A 21507-nucleotide genomic window follows, 5' to 3' on the forward strand; every position below is an offset into this window, starting at 1 on the left:
TTATATGTATTGAATTCATTGGGAATTTATGGGAGCACAATAAAATGAGGCTGTATATCACAAAAGATATTTATCCATGAGAAAGTGATAGGAACATTAAAAATACCATGATCTCTTCTGCTCTCAAATCTTACCCCTCCTTTTTTATAAAGAAGGATTATTTTTAAAATATGCTGAGTGTTGCTGAGAAAGAGGTGGGGGAAATCTGGGAAAAAATATGAGAGTAGGGTGCAAATGCAAAGTTTGAAAAATTGAAGGAAGCTAAATTAATGTATTAAGGGTGCTTATAATCACTACAGAAAACATCTTAGAAGGTAGAGAAAACGAAAGCCATGTTCAGAGAAGGACAAAAGCAATGAATTAGAGGGAGAAGAGATATTCTGCAGAATAATTCATTCAACATTATAGGATGCACTAGCAAAAGCACACACACATATTCTCTCAAAAACTTCCACTCACAAACATTTACCCACACACGACAGACATGAAGAGATCTACTAGCCTATTGTTTCATTTATATTTGCTGCACATAGTTAATATCTAAAGTGGAACAAATGGTGACAAATGTGTAAACTTACCAAAGATAGGCCATATAAGAAAAAAAGTGTAAATATGACGATGAAGCCAGTCATAACTATAGTTTGGGTGGTTGTTATGATAACTGTAATGAATATGGAAAAAATGAAGACAAAGCCAGCATAAAGTAAGCCCCAGGAGAGCCTAAATAAACAAAAAAGTTATTTTCATTATTTAACTTTGCTAAAAATTATTTTAGACACACAAAACATCTAAAGAATATCATTATCCATGTATCTTAATGACTATGGTATTGTTAGAACAGCAGAAGCCCTCTCTATACCCTTTTCCTGATCACGATTCACTGTTTTTCTCCCATTAAAGTAACTATTTTTCTAACTGTGATGGTTTTAATTCTTATGCATTTTGACTTCCTTTGAACACAGCGATATGGTTAAATACTAAATACTGGTAGAGTCACCAATCAATGGGAAAGGACATCAGAACCAGTTAAGTTATAAACAGCATCCTAGCCTTGCTGGCACCTAAAGATTATGCATCAGCTCTGTATGCATGAACAATACAATTAGTCTAAAAGTGGTAAGTTGTATAATACTGTACATATTCTTCTGTAACTTGCCTTTATCAGTCAACTTTCATAATGATATGTAATAACATAAAATATTTCACTGTCTGGTATACCCTAGTGTTTTCTTGTCCATAGATATTTAGGTTTCTTCAAAGCTATTTATTTTTATTATAATATTTATCAAGAAGATTACTGCATTTTGTTTTGGGGGTGGGAGATGCACAAGAATGTGTCTAAGGTGGAAATGGTGACTGAAACTTTGTATTCTCAGCATTCTCAGACATTAATAAATGGTACTAATTGTAGAACTGGAAGGAAATTGTTATAAAGTTTCTGTCAAGTCAACCAAGTAGTTACAGCAGAGATGATAATTTAACTATTGTTGACTATTTTTGGAGACAATATCTCTACTCTCTGTATGAGAAGAAAATTGAAGTTTTATAATCCCATTCCATTTTTCTACTCCTGTTCATGATTCTTCACTTAAAATGATCATAATGTGTATATACACACATTGTGGGACTCCTTTATATCTTCACACTGTCTTGCTTTATATGTGCTATATGTTTATTTAAGAAACTGTATTCAGTCTAGCAAAATTATAGGGTACACAAGTCCATGAATTAGAAAGCCACAATCTCTCTTATAGTTCATAGGCCTATCCAAGGTCACAGAATAATTAATAAGGATAAAGCTAGAGAGGGTGATTATCTATCTATCTATCTCTCCCCCTTCATTCTCTCTTCTACTTAAAACTGTATTATTCAATAAGGGTTCAACAGGGGAAGAATACAACAAGTGTTAACACCAGGAAGAGGCATCAATATAAATTGTGATAGAACATGTTTTACTATAGCTATTGCTGATTTGACTTTTTTTAAAGGTGCATGTCATTATAATGACTCAGACTAGCATTAGAAACAACAGCATTTTTAAAAAGCATATTCTGCAAAACTCATTTCCTGAGTACAGAGGGGCACTATATTAGGCAGGAATTGAAAACCAATACTAAAGAAAACTTAGGAGTTAAAGAGAATAAACTATTACATAGAAAAGGGAACCAGTCACAGGGTGGAGGTGGAAAGGAAATGTTAGTACAGTGCTTATTTAGGGGAGAAAAAAAACAACCACCTCTTGGTAGTCAGCTGTTAGTTGCTAACACCTGTAATCAGAGCTACTTGGAAGGTTGAAATGCAGAAGATAATGGTTCCAGGCCATCCCAGACAAAAAAGTTTTTTTGTTTTTTGTTTTTTTGTCGGTCGTGGATCTTGAACTCTGAAGAGGTGTCCCTCAGCTCTTCAGCTCAAGGCTAGCGCTCTACCACTTGAGTCACAGAGCCACTTCTGGCTTTCTGGTGGTTCATTGGAGATAAGAATCTCACGGACTTTCTTGCCCAGGCTGGCTTTGAAGGGCGGTCCTCAGATTTCAGCCTCCTGAGTAGCTAGGATTACAGGCGTGAGCCACCGGCACCCGGCCTCACAAAAGGTTTTTGAGATGCCATCTAAACCAAAAGCTGGATAGAGAGGTGTATGTCGTCATCCCCACTATGCAGGAGGCTGAAACGAGAAGGTCATGGTTCCAGGCCCTCCTAGACAAAGGTTCCCAAGACCCCATCTCAACACAAAAAGCTGGATGCGGTGACACATGACTGTCAGCCAGCTACAGTGGCAAACGTAAACAGAAGAGCTGCAATTCAAGCTAGCCTAGGGAAAAGGCAGGCCCCTGTCTCAGAAGTAACCAGAACAAAAGGTCTGAAGTTATGGTTCAAGCAGAATGCTTGTCCAGCAGGCATGAGACAATGAGTCCAAACCCCAGTACTATAAGAACAAAAAACAAAACACAAAACCCAAAATAAAACTAACCAATCCTTTCAGGATAAAAACAATGTAGGCATCACATTAAAGAATATTGTTACAATTCACATTTATATTAGCTCTTTTTTTTTTCCTGCAGGTTGTGGGGCTTGAACTCTGGGCTTGAGCTTTTCAGCTCAAGGTGAGCACTCTACCACTTGAGCCACAGCACCACTTCCAGTTTTTTGGTGGTTAATTGGAGATAAGAGTCTCACAGACTTTCAGGCCTGGGCTGGCTTTGAACTGCCATCCTCAGATCTCAGCCTCCTGAGTAGCTAGGGTTACAGGCATGAGCCACCAGAGCCCAGCTTACATTAGCACTTGAAAAACAAAAAAGCCTTATATCTCCAATAGACTCCTGGCACCTAATAGTAGTGTTTGAGACTCTTCCCTTCTTAGCTTTATTGATTCATATATAAATTAATTTTGCTAAGTTTTAGATTACATACATGCAAAGATTCATCCCCAAAATAAATGTTGATCCAAAGGTATGAAACCTTTCTGACTTTAACATGAGATTGACTGATACAGCGCCTGTCTCTGGTGGGCAAATTGTAGGCAGTGGGTCTTACAGGTCTTACAGGTCTTGTCCTGGACTGAGATCACTTCTAATGGACTTCATGGGGAGATTTAAATCTCTTCCTTTGTATTTACAAATGATCCACTTCAAAAGCTCTTCTTCCTCTTTCTTTGACAGTTTCCTCTTTGTGTATCTCACAAATCATGTAGAATATTAGTCTTAAATTATAGGGTAGTAAAATACATTTATGAGAAAAGTAAAGATGTCCTAATGATCCACTTCAAAAGCTCTTCTTCCTCTTTCTTTGACAGTTTCCTCTTTGTGTATCTCACAAATCATGTAGAATATTAGTCTTAAATTATAGGGTAGTAAAATACATTTTTGAGAAAAGTAAAGATGTCCTCAATCATAATTCTATCTCAGGGAACCTGTAGTTGGCAAAAGATTACTGAATAAATAATTATTCATCCATTCCATGTCCATTCATTTCATGAACACAGATGGATTTTTGTTTGTTTGATACTAAGACTCTATGTAGTACGGGCTGGCCTTTAAACACATTTTTCTGCCTCTGCCACCCTTCTGTTGAGATTATAGGCATAGACTACCAAACCAGCTAATGTGAGGAGTATATAAATTTCACTCATAATTCAATGTCAATAAAGGACTTGTTTTAGAGGTAAAGTAAGCAGGTTATTTTCCATTTTCATAGCTGGTATAAATTTTCTCTAATAGTCTTATGAAATTTTCTGTTTAGTTTCTTGGGAATTTGAAGCTTATACGATTGACATTTGTGTCTAATAACATCAACTCTTTATTATTTTGCTAGGTCCTTGTTTCTATGCAATTATTTGCTCTTATTATGATATGAAGGCATAAATAAATAGACGTACATATACTTATACAATGTGTTTATATAAATATGTATATATGCACTTTAAAGCACCTTAAATTATTTATAGAATGGGACAAGATATAAATAATACACTAATCAAATACTCGTTAAACCCTTCCTATGTGCCAGTCATTGTGTTATATACCCTAGGCACATGACTTCAATCTATGGTATTTTGTTCTTCCATAAAAACATGCCTTAGCCGGGCGCTGGTGGCTCACGCCTGTAATCCTAGCTACTCAGGAGGCTGAGATCTGAGGATCGCGGTTCAAAGCCAGCCCGGGCAGGAAAGACCGTGAGACTCCTATCTCCAATAAACCACCAGAAAACCGGAAGTGGCGCTGTAGCTCAAGTGGTAGAGCGCTCGCCTTGAGCTGAAGAGCTGAGGGACAGCGCCCAGGCCCAGAATTCAAGCCCCACAACCGACAAAAAAAAAAAAAAAAAAAAAACATGCCTGATAGCTAAGTACTTGAACAGAACTTGGCCTTCAAAGAGCTATTCTTTCTTCAACATGAGGAAGGTTTGAGATATCATCATGTAACTGTGGATGGGCCAGCATTGGAGATGCTCTCAGAGCTAAGGTTCCAACTGTCACAACCATTATCTACTGACACCAGATGGCCCTTATTCTCTTCTACCTTCACTATTTACAATATAGTCTCCAGAGCCTCTATCTCAAGGTCAGCATAGAAAAAAGTCACACAAACAGTTCAGTAAATGATAATTACTATTTTCCATAGCAAAAAATTAAAGACTAAATCAAAAAGTGAGAAGAAACATGTCAAGTGTAAACCATGGTATTCTGAAAGAAAAAACAAACAAATATGTTTTCAGATTCCTAATTTCCATGTATTAATTTGTACTACTTGGATGAGTCACTTACCAGAATGCTGAGTCATATAGTCCCATGATTTTCATCATATCCTTGTACTTTTTTCTCTCTCTTGTAACATTAAGTGATAGAAAATATATAATTGATATGAAGTAAAATAAACAGAACAAAATAAACACTTCATTTTGAAAGCTGTGTTTGGAAATAGAAGGCAATGCCCTCATGTTTATAGCTGTAACAGACATCAGCTCCTCCATCACAGAGTGGTTTGTTGTCATCTAAAGGATTGAAGCCAACAGAAGCCATTATGTATAGGATCTCAATGGTGACATCTGAGAAAGTGCTGTAGATTGTACTGGTGTTAGTATTTTACTGTAGGCCCAGAGGATGTTACCATTAGGGGGATAACTGGATATATTGTTTATGTAGCTTTGTATGAAAAATTCAAAGTTAAAAGTACAAAATTAATCAAGGTATTTATTTAAATGCCTGCTTCATCATGTAAATACAGGAAATCCTCAGTAAATATCAGTATATTGTGTTCCCTCTAAAAGTCATGTTAAAACTCCATCCCTATTATAGTGATATTAGAAGCCTGGCTTTTGGGGAAGTAACTGAATCATGAGGGTATCACTCTTGTAAATGGATTGCTGCCTTAGAAAAGCTGGAGGGAATTGGCAAAGACACTTTGTCCTCACATCCTTCAGCCAGGTTAAGGTGGTGATATCTATTAAGAATGGGCCTTCACCAGATGAGTAACAAATAACTTGCTGTTGTTCTTTATAAATTACTCAGTCTTACCAACAATGAGAAAAGTGTGGCTGAAATTAGGAAAGCAACTCCATTTGTAATAGCCCCACAAAAAATAAAATACCTAGGAATTAACTTAACCAAAGAAGTGAAGGACCTCTATGATGAAAACTTTAAAATCTTGAAAAAGGAAATCAACACAGAACTTAAAAAATGGCAAAACCTCCCATGCTCCTGGATTGGCAAGATTAACATCGTGAAAATGGCAATACTTCCCAAGGCTATCTACAAATTCAACGCGATACCTATCAAAATTCCACCCTCATTCTTCAAGGAAATAGAGGAGGCAATCCAAAAATTCATATGGAACAATAAAAGACCCCGAATAGCAAAAACGCTCCTCAACGGAAAGAACACTGCTGGAGGAATATCAATACCAAATTTCAAACTCTACTATAAAGCCATAGTAATCAAAACAGCTTGGTATTGGCATAAGAACAGACCTCAGGACCAATGGAATAGAATTGAAAACCCAGAAATGAACCTACAGACCTATAGCCACCTAATCTTCGATAAGGAAGCTAAAACAATAGAATGGAAGAAAGACAGCCTCTTCAGTAAATGGTGCTGGCAAAATTGGTTAACTACATGTAGAAAACTTAAGCTAGATCCTTATATATCACTCTGCACCAGAATCAACTCAAATGGATCAAAGACCTTGAACTCAAAGCAGACACTCTGAAAACATTACAGGATGGAATAGGAGAAACCCTAGGTCTCCTTGGCTCAGGTCGAAATTTTCTGAATAGAGACCCGGAAGCACAACAAATCAAAGAAAGGTTGGACAAATGGGATTGCATAAGATTGCAGAGCTTCTGCAGGGCAAATGACATAGCTGGCAAGATCAATAGAAAACCCACCGATTGGGAGAAGATCTTTACTAGCCATACAACGGACAAGGGTCTCATATCTAAAATATACATGGAACTCAAAAAATTAAACCACCCAACAACAAATCCTCAAAGAAACAACTGCCCAATAAATAAGTGGGCGAAAGACTTAAAGAGAAGCTTCTCTGAAGAAGAAAGAAGGATGGCCAATAGACACATGAAGAAATGTTCAACATCCCTAGCCATAAAAGAAATGCAAATCAAAACAACATTGAGATATCACCTCACTCCAGTTAGAACAGCAAAAATCAAGAACTCTAATAACAACAGATGCTGGAGGGGATGTGGACAGAAAGGAACCCTACTTCATTGTTGGTGGGAATGTAAACTTGTTCAACCACTTTGGAAAGCAGTATGGAGGTTCCTCAAAAGACTTCACATAGATCTCCCCTATGATCCAGCAATCCCACTTTTGGGCATTTACCCAAATGTTTACAAACAAGACCACACTAAAGCTACCAGCACAACTATGTTTATTGCAGCATTATTTACCATAGCTAAGATATGGAACCAACCCAGATGCCCCTCAGTAGATGAATGGATCAAGAAAATGTGGTATATATACACAATGGAATTCTATGCCTCCATCAGAAAGAATGACATTTCCCCATTTGTTAGGAAATGGAAAGGTTTGGAAAAAATTATATTAAGTGAAGTAAGCCAGGCCCAAAGAAGCATAGGTCCCATGGTTTCCCTTATTTGCAATATCTAGTATAGGTATGAGTCAAGCGGAAAAGGTCAGATAATGTGATGTTAGGAAAATGAACCCTTAAATATGTATTTTAATGTTTTTGTTTCTTTCATGCATGTATTTCTAATGCATTTATAAGATTATTTCTTTGTTGCTTTGTATGTCCCTCCCCCACAGTGTAACCCCCGTTTTCACTATATTTGATGTCAGTATAACATGTGGAGTAGATGGGGACAAACAAGTCGTTTAAGGATTCAGGTGGACCTGTTGCAACAATGAGAAGTACAAAATGTCATGTCAAAACCAGCTTTACAATGCCAGTGTGGGGGGGGAGGGGGGTATAATTGGGTGGGGGGAGGGGGGTAAAATTGGGTGGGGGGAGGGGGGAGGCGGGGAAGGGAAGTGAAGGGTAAACAAAGGAGGAGGCTGCAATGCTTGGTAAGAAATGTATGCATTATCCTGCCCATGTAATTGTAGCCCCTTTGTACAGTATGTTCTCAAATAAAATACAATTTAAAAAAAAAAATTACTCAGTCTTAGATCTTTACTGATAGCAGAACTAATGGACTAAGGCAAATATTTTTCATCAAAGTCTTGGTGTTTCTGGAATTAGTACAATTAAGAATTGGAAGTTTTTGACTGATCACTTACTTCTATAATAACAGCATTAATGAGAGTTTGTAAAGCCACAAAACCTCCTTTCCAATATAGGGATGATTCACATAAAGAATCATCATACGATTCAAAGCAATAACCTATAAATACAAAAAAGCACAATTTTGAGATGAGAGAAGTGGAAGAATAAGAAATGAAAATCTAAAAGAAACTCCACCCATTAGAACTTTTAATAACACAGACAAAAGAAGCAAATAAAATGTTTTAAATAAGGAACATTTTTCAATGCTTGGTAAGCAATGTACGCATTATCCTGCCCATGTAATTGTAACCCCTCTGTACTATATGTTCACAAATAAAATTAAATTAAATTAAAAAAAATAAGGAACATTTTTTACTCCCATATTAAGTGGCTTGGCAAATTCTTCTACTGCAGATCACAAGGAACCACCCATCTATAACAATTTTATTCATAAAAACCACAAAAGAAAATCTTAGCAAATAAAAATGAGTGAATTCTACTGCTCCAGCCATAGTAGATTCCATGTTATGTCTCAAAATGCCAAACATTTCATCCTTTGCTTTGCATGTAAAGGTTCTCCTTCCAGAAATATACATGGTTCACTCATTCCCAATATCCACATCCCTTTTCATCATAGAGGGTTTTTCTGCTACTATAAGTAAAATATAGAAACCAGCTTGAAATTCAGTCTTATAGCTTTGCAATTTTCTTTATATTATGTTGGTTGCTCTATCAGTTTCTTCCATCTTTTGGCCATTACTAGAATTATCACTGCAAATAGGCTCTGTGTTTTCTTTTTACCACAAACAGTGATATATGGTACAAACTCAGTAAATGAATAGTAAGAACTGATCCTACTACTCACATCAAGTCTATTTGCTAAATTGTCTAATCCATTGGTCTATTTCATAAGCTCACTAGAGAGTTTTATTGCAATTTCTTAGAACTCTTTGCACTCATTCCCTGAGCTATATCATTAATGCTCTGTTAATCTCAGAAACCTATTCGCATTTTTACATCATTGGCTATCCAATGGTTTAGGTTTTCAAAATATCACAGGAAATAGCCCTTAAGTATCTTCAGTTACATTTTCCCATTCGATTCCATTCCTTTTATGTTCATCTTCCAAATCTACTAACAAGATATTCTTTCTCAACTTAGTACCTTAACATTTGCCTCTTTTGCAACAAACAAACATTATCTCAACTTTCTCAAACTTGCTGTTATTCTTGTCTTAGTTTAAACATAACTTCCCTAATCTGACAGTTTACTAGGAATCCTTGGTAAGTCCCTACAAGTAGCTTCCCCTATACTTGTCATTAACTGTTCAATAACTGTCTTACTTAACTGGAACCACCTGACATTGGAATCCATCAGACTTGATTACTCCTATCTTCTTTAAAACATACACCTAAAAGTTCAATACATATATGATGAATCATTCTACAATATTTTCAGAGTTAATCTCTCAAGGGAATACTCTTGACCTAAAAATACGCTCAACAATAAAATTCTATTCTCTCTGGTTTTCCATATGCCACAGAAAATATTTGCTACCCATTCATTCCCCTATCCCATAATGCTATTTCATATAAAAATTTACCTGATAAACTTTTTTCAACCATTGGAACTGAATAGTCTTCAACTTTTAGGTTGTAAGAAAAAATGTCATTAAAGATGATTCCCAATGAATATGGAAGATGCTTCTGAAATATATCATCCATATAGGTATAATTTGGTGTCCCAATGATATTTGCGTCTGTATACCAAAGGCAAAAGTAAACATAGAAAATTTTTAGAGGGCTCCACCAAAACAAAACATGCTATTTGACTATCATATATTGTCATTAGATAGAAATTAAAATTTGCTTTCCATTTAAATGAAGCTTGAACTGAAAGGTAAGAAGACAATTTTAATGTTGTAGATTCCAGAATCAGAAGACAGATGTGTATTAAATGCTGTTTTTCAATGATGACAGGTATCAGGGAAAGTTTCAGATACATAGAAATACTATCCTGAAGTAAGCAAGCATGAGAGGATAAGGAAATGATTATGGTACTTACTATACAGCTGAGAATTCCAGATTTCATATTTACTGAAGCCATGACTATTTCTATGATCTCCTCCTTATGAAGGGACCAAGATAACAAATCAACACTATTTTTATTGTTTGTTTTTTTCAGGTTTTTGTTTGTTTTTTTTTAAAAACTGTATTTTTTTTTTGTCTTTTCTTTTTTGGTACTGGGGATCGAACCCAGGATGTTGCACTTGCTAGGCAAGCGCTTTGCCACTGAGCTACATCCCAGCCCATTTTTCAGGTTTTTGTTTGTTTGTTTGTTTATGTTGGTCGTGGGGCTTGAACTCTGGGCCTGGGCACTGTCTCTGTCCCTGAGCTCTTTGTGCTCAAGGCTAGCATTCTACCACTTGAGCCACAGCACCATTTCTGGTTTTCTGGTGGTTAATTGGAGATAATAGTCTCATGGACTTTCCTACCCGGGCTGGCTTTGAATCATGATCCTTAGATCTCAGCCTCCTGAGTAGCTAGGATTACAGGCATGAACCACTGGCACCTGACTTATGAAATTGAATTAAAAGAGACAATATTCAGCTTGCCCTTAAATGAAATACACCTTGTGTTCTTCTTATTATATGATGATCTAAGTTAAAATAAAGGCCTTTAAAGATGTGTAATATTACATTATATGCAGGACAGTTTTCAAATTGTTCATCCTTACTTCATAACTATGAAGTTACAAAATTATTGTTTAATAACCATAGTCTAATCTTTCTTATCTTTGCTGTTCCTGGGGCTTGAACTTAGGGCCTGAGCACTGTCCCTCAGTTTTTTTTTTTTTTTTTCTCTCAAGACTAGTGCTCTAGCGCTTGAGCCAACTCCACTACTCCACTTCTGACTTTTTTGGTAGTTAATTGGAGGTAAGAGTCTCACAGGCTTTCTAGTAGCAGCCTACTGAGTTTCTGTGATTACAAAGGTGAACCACTGGTGCCCAGCTAATGTCCTAATGTTTTATTTAGATATTATTTAAATATTATTTATTTTGTATTTTTATGTTAAAAACATAGTGGCTCTATATTTTCTAGTCACTATTTTGTAAATCTGAAATTGTGCAATATGTTGTTTTGTTTATATTCTAATAGAAATATGGGCCTCTCATACAAAAACTCAAGTTTAAAATATTTAAAAAGCTAACTGTTGTGACTTAATAAAAGCCTAATAAAAAATTTTTTTGGGGGGGTCCGGTCATGGGGCCTGAACTCTGGGCCTAGGCACTGTCCCTCAGCTCTTCAGCTCAAGGCTAGCGCTCTACCACTTGAGCCACAGCGCCACTTCCGGCTTTTTTTTCTTTTTGCTTATGTGGTGCTGAGGAATCGAACCCAGGGCCTTGGGCATGCAAGGCAAGCACTCTACCACTGAGCCACCTCCCCAGCCCCCTAATAAAATTTTTTATCCTGATATTTAAACTTTTTAGCAAAATGCATCATTGTAATTTCAAACTGGTATATGAAACTCTTATCAAAAATATATGTACTACTAAGAGTAATTCTTTCTTACCCTGAGTACACTTACCTTCCATAAAAGGAGAAAGTGCTATTCTACTCATTATCTCCTGGGTTGTATTAGAGATTGGCATATATACAACTGTCATAGAAGAGCTATTAAATTGATCTATCCTTCCCAGGTTCTCAGGAGGCTTTCCAGAAAAATGTGTATTGTATGTAAAATGTGCAATTGTACTCATATATACTCCTAGAAGTACTGGGATGCCACATTCCTATGACACATTAAAAATAAGAGTGAAAATAAATAAATAAATAAATAAATAAATAAATAAATAAATAAAAATAAAAATAAGAGTGAGTTTTGATCATTTTCCGGTCAAGTCAGTCAATATCAAAGAACTGTGGCAGATGATTACCCATTTAGTTTCTACTCTTTGGAACAAGAACCTCCTAATGAAAGATAAATTCTTAGGACATACACTTATCACTTTTGGATGCTAATACTAAACTTTTGCACTAGCTCAGGAGCTAATTTAGAAGTCATTGAGAACCTAAGGAGATACAGCATAGTGTCACAATCTCTATACAACTGGACAGCTGATTCTAGAGGTTATAAGACATGCAGTATTCCAGATAGGGTCCAGGGTAGCAAATCATAATTCTTAGAAATGATATTACATCAAAAATAATAGACTTAATAACACAAAACTAAAATTTTGCAATATATGCTAGGCAAATTTTTTATTATTTCTTGGATCTAAATATATATGTGGCAGCTTTAACATTTGCTAAAATTGACCATATAAAAAAATCTATAAGTAAACACATTGGGTGGTATGCAAGGGGTTACAAATGAATTAACTGAAGTATAGTAGACTTTTAGGAGAGCTCAAATCATGTAGCTTTTTAGAAAGGTAAAGTCAAAGCCCAACAAAATAAGCACTAGTAAATGGGTACATTGTAAGAGGAGGGATAGGAACAAGGTGAGAGAGGTAGAAAAATAAAGGGGGAAAGAGGAGGAGAATGCAGTTGAGAATTCATTGTACATATCACAAAATTAAGTAAAGGAAGGGGTGGTTGAAGAGGGGTGACACTGATCAAGATTCATTGTACTGATAAACTGCTTTGGTAAGTGGTGCCTCCTTTGTACAACTACTTAAAGATAGTAAATATTAAAATTTTACCACATATATTTTATGTAATTTCTTTTTTTAAGTATGAGCAACACTTTTAGTATTGATTGTTATGTCTCTCAATTAAACATACACAACTAGCGACAACTTCAAAATCAATTTCCTGTTTAAAATATAACATTTGAAATTACTAGGCAATGATAGAAGAATGCTAACTGTGGAAAAAGGCAAACTTTCAGACATACCAACAAGCTATTTATTTTCATTCTCCATTTCATAAGAAGATTCTTGTGCAGAAGCACTCGAGTTTGCTGATACAGACTTCTCTGCTTTATACCCATTTTACCTGCTCGGCAAATGAACAAGGATAAGTAAACCACAAATATCAGGATAAGAACCTTGATTTTATTTTTGAGAAACATATTTACTACTTTTGAGAACTAGTTTTAAAAACTATCAAACATCAGTACAATAAGTCATGACTAAACTCAACTATATTCACTTGAAGCTATATGGAGGAGTGGTAATAGTAGGAAGTAGTGATTGTCATTATGCTTTTCCATTGTAATACACACATATTACATACACTATTGTAATACATACAGTATTACAATGGAAAAATTCTTGCTAAAGTTCAGTTATCTAATAGAAGATAATTGCACATTTTTTACCTTTTATAAACTGAATTCAATAATGTAAATAGAATAAAATGCATCTCATTCTATTAATACTTATTTCTTGTTTCTTACATTTTAATACAAATATCAGAGCCAATCAAAATCCTGATTCGTTAAATTCATCTGAATCATAAGCTATATTCCTTAATTACAACCCCAACAAAATGTTTTCTTATAAAACTTACCTTCACATTGAAGTAAATGACTTTTAAAAAAGAACGAGGCTGTGGATTATAATACAAACTCAAATTACTTGAAAATTGATTCTAAGGCACAGGAAAAATAAAACATTTCTCTGAAATTTCTGAATTCTGAAGTCTCTGAATAACTCAGGAAACAAAATTAAGTTTATATAAGAGAGAAAACAGAAGTTACATAGGAAAGTAATTTTTCCCAAATACTTCCAAATAAACAGAAAGTATTTTTTCTAGTTTTTAGAATCACTAAGTTTAAATACTATGTCAAATTTGTATATCAAAATATCCCAATAATTCTCCTTCAGTTGAGATAAAGTAAATTTTTACTACTTTCCTATATTCTAATGCTATATCCACACAAGAAAAAGAAAAACAGTAAAAGTCTTCAATCTAAACATAAATACTGGAAGCATCAATATTGTACGAAAAATAGATTGATTTTTAACCATGTCTACTCACTTTATTTACTGTCAGAAAAGTCAGAAAAAAAGTACTCTGGAAATATGGTTCTCTTTTTGTCTAGTACAAGAACTAAACTTTTTTTCCCTATGTAGGTACTACTTCTTGTTTATACTCAGACCAGTTTCTGAAAAAGGATATAGTCAGCCCAGCTGCACACGATTAATTTGTTTATTTTTTTTGTTCTGTGCTCTTTTTATCCCCTAAGCCAAGTATTTTGTAGAGAAATGACTGCCGCATGATTGGTTGAGAAAAAAAAAACAACACCCATGTTTGTTCATTTGGCCTTTCAACTGCAGGAATTGGGGAGGAAATGGCAAACAAAGAAAAATGAAACTGGTCCATCAGACACCATGGCAACAAGAAGGAAAAAAAGGCAAGAAAAGCAAAAATAATCACACAAAACACTTAACTTTCAATGAGAAATAAGCTATGTTTCTTCACTACTTATGGCTAAATACAACTGTCAATTATAGACTTGGCAACTTCACACTATGTGGGCAGAACATGCTAGAGCTGAATTTCTTTTCTTTCCTAAAAAAGCTAAACAATCCATAGTGTGTCTTAGAAAAATTTCTTGGATGAACAAATGAATTATGAACAAATTTCTACCTTTTACTCTATTCATAATAGATACAGGATTTTATAAGATATGTAAACAAAATAAAGTATAGTGAATTGCCAATGCTCAAAAAACATTACAAATATTCAAGAGGGCTTTTTTTGCAGGAATACTAGAAAAAAGAAGTTTATCTCTCTGAAAAGAATTGTCAACTTTTCTTGCCTTGTCAGAGTAAATGGCAAAACAGGAAATCAAAGTCCAAAAGGTCATGAATTGCAAAATCTCAAATATTTGACATGCTCCCAATCCACAATCATAGGCTGAAAAATATCCTAGAGAAAGTAGGATAATTTTAAAACAAGTACAGTCAAAGCCATTGCATTATATATCTATGACTATACATGCATGCATTCATACATGCATTTACATACTACATACATCCTTGGCAAATATATAATGGATGTAGATGCAGCTTTCACAAAGAATGAAATTGTGTTGTTTGCAGGGTAATGGATGAATCTAAAAAAAAAAAAATCAGCTATGTGAGCTAGACCCAGAAAGACAAAAAGACTGCTTTCTCCTCTAACTATTCTACAAAGTACAAAGAGGAGTGACAATCCAAAACTATTCTATGGATCATTATTATCCTGATATCAAAACCAGATAAAGGTAACCCCCCCCAAAAAGAACTCTAAGACAATTTCCTTAATGAATGTGGATGCAAACATCCTCAATAAAATATCCAAATTCAATAATATATTTAAAAGGATCATGTACACTGATCAAGTTGATGTCATTCCAGGGATTCAAGGATGGTTCAATGTATACAAAAAGTAAATGTAATATAACATATAAACAAAAGCAAAACAGAAACACAAAATCTCCTCAATAGAGGCAGAAAAATACTTTCCTTTCATCCCTTTACAATAATGTCCCTATAGAAAATAGAAACAGAAAGCTCAAACATCAACATAATAAAGACTTTTATCAGTGTAGTTGTTTCCTAGAAATAATATTTTTGTCTTGTTATTAAGTTGTATTCTGAACTATAGGCCTTTTTAAAGGAAATAGTTCTGTTCTCAGATTCAATTATAATAAGTATACTGAAAAGCAAGATTTTGGAGTCTTCCTCTGTAACAGGTCAATTTGTTTCAAGGCCCTGAACAATTTCTTAGCCTACATTTGTTTTTGGTATAAAAAAGAAAATTACACTTCTTTAGGAAGTTAACTTCATTTTTTATTTCACATTTCCTTTCTCTGTTATTTCATATATGTTACATAATGTAAGCCATTTCAATATTGGTCTTTTTAAAAGTACTGCTTTAGTTATAATTATTAAGACTATTATCTTGAGGTCAATGATTTTTACTTTTATCATTATTACTTCCTTTACTTTTCTTCACTATCAAATACCTCTCACATATGAAAAATGTTGATATAATACAATGTATGCATCCCAATATATTTGATATATATGCTCCCCAAACATTAAGACTTAACATTTTGCTACATTTTCTTTAATTTTTTTAAATTGCATGTATATTTAATTATCTTTTGTAACTTTTCCAAAATCTTAAGTATTTTTTTCTCCACTGAAGGCATCTTCCCTCTTATTGGTTGGTTAGAACTCAGGGAATTAGCACCTCTAATAAAGTACACTGCCCCTTATGTCAGGTCTCCAGTCCCTTTTTTTTTTTGGGGGGGGGGGTCCAGTCATGGGGCCTGAACTCTGGGCCTGGGTGCTATCCCTCAGTTCTTCAGCTCAAGGCTAGCGCTCTACCACTTGAGCCACAGCGCCACTTCCTGATTTTTTTCTTTTTTGCTCATGTGGTGCTGAGGAATCGAACCCACGGCCTCATGCATGCAAGGCAAGCGCTCTACCACTGAGCCACCTTCCCAGCCTGAAAGGCACATTTTTCTTCTCCAAAGATTTTCTTTTTCTGGCTGCTATTTTATTTTGGATTTAAATTTGGTTTTTCTATTTACCTGTGTTACTGATGATCAACAGACTGGTGCAGAGATCCTGAGGAACTCGTCCAGGAGACAGGAAATACAATTCTGTCTTAAATTCCCAGTTCTGGTTATTTTGCAGAGAAAGCTCAGCAGTACTGTCTGTGCAATGAAAGAGTAAAAGAATGGGCTCTGAAGGGCAGGCTTGCAATGTCCGGCAATATGTAAATCTAGTCACGTGGGAAGCAGAGATGGGAGAATCATAACTCGGGGCCCGTTTGGCACAAAAACACAAATGTTAGCAAAATACCTCCAGTAAAACAAGGTGAGCATGGTGTTTCATGTCTGCAATCCCACCTACATGGAAAGTGGGACTTTACCTGGAAAAATCAAGTGAAAGGGGAGCCACACAGTAAAGTGCTTGCCTAGCCAGCACAAACCCCAGTAATGAAAAACAAAAATCTAGACTAATAGTCACATTACCTGGGTTCAAATCCTACTTGCACCATTTAGGAACTCATTGTCACTGTGTGTATCATTTAACCTTGCTGGTCTCCGATTCTTCAGCTATAAGGTAAAAGATGAAAAGAATGTTGTAAAGACTAAACGTAGTCTTCAGCACCAGTGGGTCTCAGTTTCCAACATCCATGATAATCACCTGGAGGACCTGTTAAAATGCAGATGGATGGACACCATCTTCGGGGCTTGTGGTTTGATAGATCTGGAAAGCCCTGGTTAGTCCACCCTTAAGCCTATAAAACAGTGCACACGGCTGTGGAAAGATGATCTCCACAGCAGCAATTATCACTGAGTTCAGTGATTGCTGTTTCTAAAGTTTATTTCTTACATACAAAGTCCCTTCTGTGGGAATTGCTTCACTTCTCAAATATTCCAATGAAATGATGCTTTTGTTTGACTCAGCTTGACTCATTCTCCCAGTGGGAACTACCAATGAAATCCTTAATAATGATTTATGTGGGGGAAATAAACTAAACTATCTGAAGTATGTGAACACTACTGGTTTCATTATTTGAGTCAAAAGAACTAAGAGAACTGAAAAAAAATCAGATTGGGGGATTACAGTCAGGTCTTTATTAACAAAAACCTTTTCTGAAGCTTTTCTTTCACTATCTTGGCTCAAGCTTCTTCCAGTTATTAACAAAACTTGCTTTGGGGATGAAGAAATGGTAACAGCTTTTCTATCATTTGGAGATCTGAAAAGTTTCAGAAAACTCCTTATCAAAGGAAGCCAGGTGCTGGTGGCTCATGTCTATAATCCTTGCTACTCAGGAGGCTGAGATCTAAAGTTCATGGTTACAAGTCAGTCCAGACAGGCAAGTCCATGAGACTCTTCATCTCCAATAAACTGCTCAAAAAAAAAAAACCTGAAAGTGGCACTGTGGCTCAAATGGTAGAGTGCTAGCCTTAAGGAAAAAAAAAAGCTAGGGACAGTGCCCAGGCCCTGAGTTCAAGCCCTGGGACAGGCAAACCATTTCTGTCCTTCAGAACTTCTGGCTGTTTGCCTTCTTAAGTTTCACAAGTAGTTGACAAGTAGTTGGAGCTATCTTCTGGCCCACTCTGCATTGTGTGTCTTTCATTTTGATCCCATGGACTCTGATACGAAATGGCAAATGATTTCCCAAGTGAACTAGTAATTGAGCGACCATTTCATTCAGTAGAGTTCAGCCTTTGGCTTCCCAGAGGCTACCTTGCTGGTTCTGCCAGTTTCAGCCGCCCCACAGTCCTTTCTGGGACAGACAGTCCTCTGCTGACATCTTGTGGTCAGAGCATTTCAACCATTTCTTACCCCAGCCTCTGCCAAGGCCTGGAGCTTGTACTAAGTAGGCTTCCCCTTGACAGGATTAGAAACATTTCCATGGCCTCTGAGCCTTTTTCTTAAAAGACAGACTTTATTTGTAAAGTCTTTGTAAATAACCTTGTCACAGACAATGGTAATGACATTCATTTTCCCCTAGCACAGGGCTCTAAATTCAAATTGGAAATTATCATGGTAAATCCTTTTGATTTTCAATCAAACAAAAAGGCCAAAAAACTGAAAAAGGTTTTCTACATGATTTAGTTCACCTTTTTGTCAGTAGTCTGCTGAATGTGTTTTGTTTACTCAGCAACATGAGAATATCCATGAAGACCAAAGTAGTACTGGGGTGTGTATCTTACAAAAATATATATGATTATTTTAATGGCCAAAAGTCAATCAGATAGTACCAATGTTTGTTGGTGATGGGTTTAAATTCTTAGCCTCTAGCTTACCAGGTAAACACTCTTACTACAGACATTTGCTAATTATTTTTTAAAGTCTTGCTTCCTGCCCAGGCTTGTACCTGGGCACATTTGAGATAGATGCAGACTCCTTGAAAGACATTTAGGGAAGTACAATTGACATGGTACTGCCTCTTCCTTTTAGAAACCTATTTCTTTCTCTGAAATAGAATGTAGATACAAGAATTAACTCAGATCCAGAAACTAGGTCAGTGACCATGACAATTTATTGAGGCAATTGCTTTTAATCTACTGGCCATCCACTCTTACATTTATAAAAGAAAGAACCACTCCTGCTGACCTACTCATTTGATACCCCTCCCCAAGGTTAGTGTTCATCCATTATCTCTGTAACTGTACAGGTCCTACTTTCTACTTCCCACAACCTACCTGTTGTCAAGGGAAGTATGGCCTCATATTAAAGCAGATAATACAATTTGATTTGGTAAATACCAATAGTATAAGAAAGAAGAGAGTTCCTTTCCAACCTGTACAGAGGTGATTTAGATGTTAAGGGGAGAGAGGTTCAGCAGTTGAAGAAGTAGAGAAGAATAAAGAGGTGCTCAGTGTGTGTGTTTGATTAGGCCACCTGTGTTTGGCAGCTGGCAATTACTAAAATTAGGATATCCTCCCAGAGCCTGGGAGGCAGAAGCTTTGTCTTCTTTAGTATTTATATTTAAAAGAAATGGTTCTCAGGTCTGTGAGAAGCATCAGAGTTGCTAGCAATGTACTTTCTAGGAAAGTATTGAGCTTTCTCTTGTTATGGAAGGCTGGAGTCATCCTACAAGTATGTGGTTTTGTTGCTAGAAGCCATACTAGTTTACCAAGTACAAAACTGTTGTCCATCACTGTTCATTACAATAATTGTATCCATGTGGTTTGGGGTTGTTAAGCACTGCCAGCTAGCCAGAATTAGTCAAAACTATCATTGCCTTTATTGTGAGTCCAATACCATGCCACCACTGAATTCAGCGATGCTAGTGTATTCCCAGTGCATTCATTGTTGCCTGGCATTTTTAGTCATCTTTGTTTTCCAGCCTTATGTAGCATACCCACTTGTCAAGCATGCCCAGTTTTCCAAGTTTATTCATCCTTTTTCCTCTACTGCATGCCATTTTTATGTGGCATTGTGTGGGCCATGGCCTCTTGTGCTTTTAGCCATGTTCACTCCATCTCCTAGGTTCTGGCCAAGAAAAATCCTGCATACCACAATAGCACTTCCTAGTAACTTAGTCCCTTCAACTTTATTTTCTGAATTACCTGATCAAGCACCCTCAGATCCGGTCCCAAGCACGTTCTCCAAGGAGTTGGTCAGGACCACATTGCATCTTTTGCTCTATTGTTCAGTTACCTGTTAACTCAGTTATGAGTTTGGAGACACTAGGTCTTCAGCTCTGGTATGATAGTCCCTTTCCCTCGGCAAGACTAGTAGAATTTTTACCAATATCTATGACTTATCCCTTATTGTTGGCCTAATGGCCAGGAAGGGAAGTGGGAGTAGTTTCTGGAAGAGAGCTTGGATTCCTAAAGGTGCCCTAGGGAGTTGAAAGCTGAAATCTTGTTTGCTGGGAGTGCTCTCAGAAGCTGGAGGGAAAAAAAAGTTTCTTTATTTCTGAAAGGGAATGAAGATGGCTCATTCTAGCATCCATTACCACTAACAATAGTGGGCCTTTCTCTGGACCATATGACAGAAAATAGAGTTTAGAGTGACTAACTCAATGTCCCAACTATAGCACTCTTCAGTTGGTACAGTGAAATGCAATTTCTTTTGTAAACAACAGCATATGGGGAAATTTTTCATGGTCTGTTGTCTGTGATGTTTTTGTAGAACTCTGGCTACCTAATTTGTGTTACCATGGATGGCTTTCCTTCCAAAGTTGTCTTTCTAGTCCACACAAGGACCTCAGAAAAATCATCTGGGCTAGTGCACATTACGATTTCTTTCCTTTCAACTCCTTAATAGCTAACATTTTTGTTCAGTTTCTCAGATCAGTTCTTAGGAGTTGCTGACGGACTCTTGCTTTCTTGACAGTTTCCCTCAGCTGATGTTATCTCCCTCACTTATTGTCAGGGCCACAATACACACTTTGCTTTACTGTTCAGTTACCTATTTACTCAGTTATGAGTGGACTCCAAAGCTAACAGTGTCTGCTGTTTATTTCCTTTGTCCACTGGACATCTCTACTTGGATAAGCATCTCAAACTTAATAAATCCCAAACTGAACTCCTGATCTTGCATTCACATCCTAAAACCAACTTCCTCATCTTCATCTACTTGATGATACTGGTAGAAGATGGAGTTAGACAAAAAAACAATTGATGATAATTCTACCCTGTTAGTAGTTGAGACAAAAACAAAGCAGAGTCAATGAATATTTTCCCTCACCCCATCTTCCTCCAAAACATTCAGAATCTGACCGCTTCCTACTACTTTACTGGTTTAATTCATCATCTCTTCAAATCTAACAGATCTTCCTTACAACACCCCTACACTCT

General features: G+C 36.2%; 1 protein-coding gene across 3 annotated transcripts in view; it reads right to left on the bottom strand.

Moving 5' to 3' along the window:
* LOC138807413 (ATP-binding cassette sub-family A member 6-like) overlaps nucleotides 1–17298 on the bottom strand; it is a 60173-nt gene extending 42875 nt beyond the window's left edge. The window contains exons 1-8 of one of the 3 annotated variants that reach the window (XM_069993163.1): nucleotides 17215–17298; nucleotides 16768–16893; nucleotides 13132–13232; nucleotides 11821–12025; nucleotides 9837–9992; nucleotides 8248–8351; nucleotides 5257–5483; nucleotides 579–720 (exon numbers count right to left, since the gene is read on the bottom strand). In XM_069993163.1, coding sequence (XP_069849264.1) covers nucleotides 579–720; nucleotides 5257–5483; nucleotides 8248–8351; nucleotides 9837–9992; nucleotides 11821–12025; nucleotides 13132–13227 — 930 coding nt within the window. In that variant the 5' untranslated portion in view covers nucleotides 13228–13232; nucleotides 16768–16893; nucleotides 17215–17298. Of the gene's footprint in view, nucleotides 1–578; nucleotides 721–5256; nucleotides 5484–8247; nucleotides 8352–9836; nucleotides 9993–11820; nucleotides 12026–13131; nucleotides 13233–13748; nucleotides 13788–14219; nucleotides 14388–16767; nucleotides 16894–17214 lie in introns of those variants that run through there. The other 2 variants (XM_069993162.1, XM_069993164.1) reach the window with 2 other exon arrangements.
* Nucleotides 17299–21507: the final 4209 nt, after the last annotated feature.

The sequence above is a fragment of the Dipodomys merriami genome, unplaced genomic scaffold (genome assembly GCF_024711535.1).
Source record: "Dipodomys merriami isolate MVZ:Mamm:240054 unplaced genomic scaffold, mDipMer1.0.p SCAF_42, whole genome shotgun sequence".
Taxonomy (NCBI): domain Eukaryota; kingdom Metazoa; phylum Chordata; class Mammalia; order Rodentia; family Heteromyidae; genus Dipodomys; species Dipodomys merriami.